Source organism: Chenopodium quinoa, unplaced genomic scaffold (genome assembly GCF_001683475.1).
Source record: "Chenopodium quinoa cultivar QQ74 unplaced genomic scaffold, ASM168347v1, whole genome shotgun sequence".
In the NCBI taxonomy this organism is placed as follows: domain Eukaryota; kingdom Viridiplantae; phylum Streptophyta; class Magnoliopsida; order Caryophyllales; family Amaranthaceae; genus Chenopodium; species Chenopodium quinoa.
In genome coordinates, this window is record NW_018744988.1 from 959,217 (window position 1) to 965,111 (window position 5,895).

At 43.0% G+C, this 5,895-nt stretch overlaps 2 protein-coding genes across 2 annotated transcripts; one reads left to right on the forward strand and one right to left on the reverse strand.

Moving 5' to 3' along the window:
- Nucleotides 1–428: 428 nt before the first annotated feature.
- Nucleotides 429–1,421, forward strand: LOC110706554. The gene is made up of 3 exons (XM_021884482.1): nt 429–654; nt 734–1,150; nt 1,235–1,421. Exons 1-3 carry the CDS (start codon nt 640–642, stop codon nt 1,373–1,375), a joined length of 573 nt encoding a protein of 190 aa, XP_021740174.1. The 5' UTR covers nt 429–639; the 3' UTR covers nt 1,376–1,421.
- An 11-nt stretch (nt 1,422–1,432) lies between these two features.
- On the reverse strand, nt 1,433–2,470 carry LOC110706553. The gene is made up of 2 exons (XM_021884481.1): nt 2,241–2,470; nt 1,433–2,152 (listed from the first exon to the last, which is right to left on the reverse strand). Exons 1-2 carry the CDS (start codon nt 2,425–2,427, stop codon nt 1,536–1,538), a joined length of 804 nt encoding a protein of 267 aa, XP_021740173.1. The 5' UTR covers nt 2,428–2,470; the 3' UTR covers nt 1,433–1,535.
- Between the last annotated feature and the right edge of the window lie 3,425 nt (nt 2,471–5,895).

A 5,895-nucleotide genomic window follows, 5' to 3' on the forward strand; every position in this document is an offset into this window, starting at 1 on the left:
CAGCCGGATACGAACTCGTTCCACCTTCCGTTCGGTGAGATGACGATCATGTTGCATGACGTCGAGGCCATCCTTGGGATTCCCGTGGAGGGAAACCGAGCATCTGTCGTCACTGATGCGGATCAGGCAGATTTACTAGCGGAGCTGTTGGCGGTGGATAGGGCTGCGCTGTACACATCGGCACTTGGTGTGTGGGATCACGGCGGCGTTAAGATCGCAGCCGTCTTGCAGCGATGTTTGCACCCTACGGCACGTAGGACGCAGGACACACAGCTGGCTGCATATGTTTTTCTTCTTCTCGGGTGTACCTTGTTTCCGGATAAGAGCGGGAACAAGCTCAGGCCACGCGACATAGTTGACGCGTGTGAGCCCGACAGAGTAGGCCAGTTTTCTTGGGGGTCGGCTACGCTGGCGTATCTGTATCGCCAGTTAGGATTCTCGAGCCGGGCTGATGCAGCAGGTATCACTGGATGTCTGACGTTGTTACAGACCTGGATATACGAGTATTTTCCTGCGTTTCGACCACACCGCGACCCGGTTCCCATTGGTGATGGCCAGCCACGTGCCTGTGCGTGGAGTCCGCGTGTCGAGAAGAAGTCCGTTGACCGCCTGCGCTCCATACGGTTATCGCTTGACAGGATGTCCCCCTTAGAGGTACAGTGATTAAATTATTTCTACTTTTACAATCTGATGCTTTATTTTATGACTGTTACTGATTTTAAATAATGTGCAGGTGAACTGGATGCCTTTCGGCCAGAACCCTAGTAATAGGGTACCCAGGACCCTCTACACTGGACTGATTCAGTATCGCGAGATCGTAGAGGCGTACATGCCGCAGCGCTGTCTTCGCCAGCTTGGATTTGTCCAAGTTGTCCCACCTCCACCGGCATGGCCCAGTAAGGCGGTACGATCTGCGTCGTCGAAGGAGTACGTCGTCCAATGGCCGTCAAACATGATATCCATGTGGGAGCAGTTTCCGATGGTTGCCCGCCTATGGACGGCGGAGCTGCAGCGGCCGCCAAGTGGGGTGACTGCCATGTGTGACCAGCACTACATGGAATGGTACATCCGGCACTCGCACCCGAGGTTGATCAAAGACATCGACGACGCAGATGATGACGATGTGCCACCTGCCACTGCCTCTTATGCGGTACGTCTCATCTTTTATTTGTTGTTCTCTTATTTTAATATATATATGTATAATACGTCGTTTCATGTTTTATGTTTTGTGTAGTGGATGGGCAAGATTATGCAGTTGGGACACCGACTTTTTGAGGAAAGGGACTGCATGACGAGTGCATCAGGCAGAGCTGTTATTGACGATCTGGAACGGACCCTTGAGCAGTGGCAGTGGGCGTCACAGAGGGATTACTGATATTTGAAATTAGACATTATCTTTTTAGTTTGTAATATTTGAAATTATTGTTCTTAGTTTTTAAAATGAAACATTATCTTTTAAAAATGAACACATAGAAATGACATAGTATTGACAATACAAGGCCTCATAGTAAAAGGTAGGTGTACATCAACAAAAACTACATGGCAATTAAATTGTTCCACTGTTGCACGCGAGCATGGTACAAAGCATCCCAACCCTCCACGCTTGCTCTACGAATTTCATACCACTTCGGTATGATATTTGGGACCGGAAAATCGGGTGACATGTCTAATCGGATAAAATGTCTGTATGACGGCCCAAGAAATCCAATAGCAACGTCCCTTACCGGTCTGGTGACGGTCTCGCGCGAACACCAGGGCAGAACCGTTGTACATGGATAATAGGCTCGACTATGTAAACCAAGGCCGAAATGCATGACTGCACACTTGTAGATGTTTGCAACGGCAAAGAGATCAAGTGGCGCATCGAACCAATGATTTTGACCGCAAGGTCCCCCTCCCCACCGGATACGCTGCAGAGACCTATCCAAGTCCTCGCCGTACACATGGCCATACACATCTCGGTTTGATGCGATTTCACTGTACATCAACTGCCGCACTAAACCGTAGTTGTCTTCACCCATTTGAAACACATCCGCCACAACCCGAAATCCGCAGTTACCATCTGCAATGACATCATTCCACCCGTCCAAGAATGGCATCATGATATTAGGGATCCTGTCCTTATATGGAAAATGTTCAATGTCCATTCTCCCTGTTACACACATCAATAAACACAATAAACAAGTCAACAGTAAACTAATCAAACAGTCAACAAAAGAAATTGAAGTCGAATGTCTTACCGGTGCCGGGCATATTCACCGACGACGATGATTGGCTGCCACTTGATGAGGATGTACGACCACGGCCACGGCCACGGCCACGACCGCGAATGTACTCAAACGCACTCTTGTTCCGCCGTGGTTGTCGACCCCTAGGTCGCTCGACCCCTTCCGGTTCCTCGGTATCCAAACACGATGTATTGAACATGTCATGAAGTATGTGTGTAGCACTACGAATGATCGAAGGGTGACTGGAGAATCTTAAATATGAAATGGCCATACAACATGCCATGTCGTCGTCTGGAGTCCTCGAGATAGTTCTTGATGCCGTTCCTCTGAGTATCAATAGCCTTGTTTATTCTCTCGAACAGTGTATCCAGAGCAGCCGTGGAAGAATCAATCCAGTCCTTCAAAGCTCTATGAGCGCTCTCGACTCTGCATGTCGTAGTGTTCCCAAAATGAAGAACTTGGTTCGTCCAATATTTGACAAACTTTTCCCTCTGAGGTACCCACTGATGCATCACATAGTCTACGATTGGCGGGCACCACTTGTACGCATCCTTTAAGTTTTCCAAGGCTCGATCGTACTCTGCCTCCGTGGTAGCTTGCAGGATCTTCCGCCACTTACCATTTACCAATCTCTCTGCTGAATCTAAGTTCTTGTTGAAAAGGTTGTAGGCTTTGACTTTCACGCAGTTGTTGATGTGCCATGTGCACAGTAAATGGCTCGACTCCGGAAACAGCTCCGCTATAGGGGCAAAAAGACCTCCCTCACAATCACTTACGATGGCCGATGGCTGTACATTTGGGCCGATGTAGTTTCTCAACTTTTCCAACACCCAACGGTAACTCGCAGCCGTCTCATCCTTCATGACTGCATAACCAATCAGAAAGTTCTGGTTCGTTGGAGCCATCCCAACCATCTCAACCAGTGGGAACTTGTACTTGTTTGTCTTGTACGTTGAATCGATCAAAATCACAGATGGCCAAGACGAAATCATATCAGCACAATCAGGATGGACAAGGAACAAATGAGTTACCTCCGATGTGTCTTCGTCAGATTCAAACCAGTAAAGGTAACCACGTGCTTGTGCCTGGTGCAGAAGCTGCTGTATAGGGTTCCTTCCCTCTGACCGTTCAAACCTCAATTTCTGTCTGACGTTGTAGATGTGTCTTCGGTTTGGCTGGTCTTCGGGGAATTTCTCTAACACAGACGCTAATATTTTAGCGGGCTTCACTTGAGCATCACTCATTTCTTTTACAACTAGTTTCGCAGCTGGACTTAGGCCGCTTAACTGCCGATGCCCCACTTTGTATGCTATCAGCTCATGGTTGTGATATCCCCATTTGCCGTAACCCTTCACTTCCCAACCGTCACGCCTTTGATGTTGTCGAACCTTAACTCGGAACTGACACCCACAACCTTTCCGCTTTGAGTCAAACCGAATCGCTTTACTGAAATCTCGTTCTTCTCTTTTGCGATAACGGTCGCATCTCAAAATGCGATCCATTCTACCATCCCGTTGAGATTTATGAGTTGCTACTACTAAACAAAAGCCTGATCTAATTGCAACCTGTTTTGCCCAATCAATCGCTTGTTGAGCATCTTCGAACAGGCCATCATGTACAAAAATCCCACTGTAATCATTTCCGTCTCCACCATAATCCTGTAACAATAACATATAACGTATAAATATAATTACATCAAGATTAAATTAACAAAAACAAACAAAAAGAAAAAAAAAGGGATTAAATTAAAAAAAAAAAAAAAAAAAAAATATTCCCCTACTGGCGCCTGGCCAGGACGCCGGAGCCACGGCCGGGGCGCCTGGTCAGGACGCCGCCGCCATGGTGGCGGCGTCCTATCCAGGCGCCTTGGCCGTGGCTGCGGCGTCCTGGCCACGCGCCACTACTATGGTCGAGGCTTCTCCACCAGGCGCCGTGACCACGGTGGCGGCGTCCTGGCTAGGCGCCACAACCACGGCATGGCCTTTTGGCTAGGCGCCAGCCACCATTTCGTCCTTACGATGCGTTACGAACCTCGTTTTCCGATGACGACGGCGATTCTCCGGTGATCCTCGGCGATCCGGTGCTGCTCCACATTTTTTTAGTGCGAAAAATTTATCTTCCGTTAAAATTATAAAAAGGGCAAATTTGTCAAAAAATTATAAAATGTGGGCTTTATGTAGAGATTTGCGGGCGATGAATAACAAGTCCCCTTACTTTTAGTTTCCCTACTAACCAAAAAAAAACAAAAAAGAGGGAATCTAGCTTAATTAGCTTGATGGAAATTGCAACTATCTAATCTGAAGTGTATTTGCACTACAATAGCACAATGTGATGATGGGATTTCTTCTAATTGACCCATAAAATTAAGGATTACTTAGATATGAAAGGGAAATCTCTTGTTGTTTTAGCGTAAGTGTTAAGCTAGCCATTTCCTTACAAATCAACTATACCTCATTTCTCATTATCATTGGGGTCATCCGTTCATGATGCAACAAAGCCTCTTTCTCCTAAGAAAGTGGCTCTTTCGCAATCATGTTATTATCGAACTTGTCTTTCAAATTTCGTTGTCGCATTATTTACTAGATCATTTAATTTAACCATAAATGTCAAGACAATATCTAACATCCACTACTCAATACATCAAATAATACACGCCCATGGTTATAGATAGAAACCGAATGCCCTTACTAATTTTTCAACGTGATTTCATCATAATGCAAAGCATAAGAATATAAATCTAGCTCAAGTACCTAAGAATTAATAAACAAATTAAAGATGTGCACCTAGCTAACTTTAATGATTTTTTTTTGTTTTCAAATTTCTATTAGCAGCTGTTTTTTTTCTCTTATTTAACTATTTTATTTCCTTAAAAATATTATTGATATTTATATATATACCAAAATCAGACCATATCAACATGAACACGACATATATGTAAAACAAAATGTTTCTGTAAAGGGAAATTAATCAGAACACTCTAATTAAAGGTCATAATCCGTGTGCTAATTAATTAATTCTTATAATTATTTCCTAAAGCATGCATAAATGCAACGGTTTTCCAACAAAATTTGCTTTTATAATTCTATGTCAAATTAAGGTCAATTTAAAGAAGGACATTGGACCTTCCATGCTCCAAAGGGTTAATATAAACTTAATAATTTATTAATTAAATAGATCTTATGCCAAGATCACGTATCATATAGTAGCATATTACTTATTGTTAGTTGTCCCTATACGTAAATTACTTAAATCCAAAATAACTATATTGATGATAATATTAAAATAACCTACTTTATAGTTTAAAAAAAATTATTTCAACGACCTACTTTTAAAAGATTTCAAAAAGAGCTAATGATTTTGCTTTTAAATTTTTTTTACATGTATGTCTCTTCTTAGTTTTGGAATATTCTACATTCCTAATCTTAATTGTATATAATTAAGCTAACTGATCAATCTTAATCAAACCAATATGTTAAAGTAACAATTTACCAATAATGCAAGTTATGTTTTAAGGTTATACTTGTATTGAACACTTGTGACCATTACACTTATGTTACATATGTTATTTAATAGGTAGGCATATCGATAGTTATATACTTTGATACTCCTAATGTCTTAGGTTACATTAGTTTATTTACGTACAATAATGCATGTAACATTATTATTA

Bases quoted from the DNA above. Each gene is read 5' to 3' on its own strand.
- LOC110706554 (XM_021884482.1), top strand. The intron at 1,151-1,234 runs GTACGTCTCATC...TGTTTTGTGTAG, and splicing joins CTGCCACTGCCTCTTATGCG to TGGATGGGCAAGATTATGCA.
- LOC110706553 (XM_021884481.1), bottom strand. From the start codon at position 2,427: ATGTTCAATACATCGTGTTTGGATACCGAGGAACCGGAAGGGGTCGAG. The intron at 2,153-2,240 runs GTAAGACATTCG...TGTGTGTAACAG, and splicing joins GGTGAATATGCCCGGCACCG to GGAGAATGGACATTGAACAT.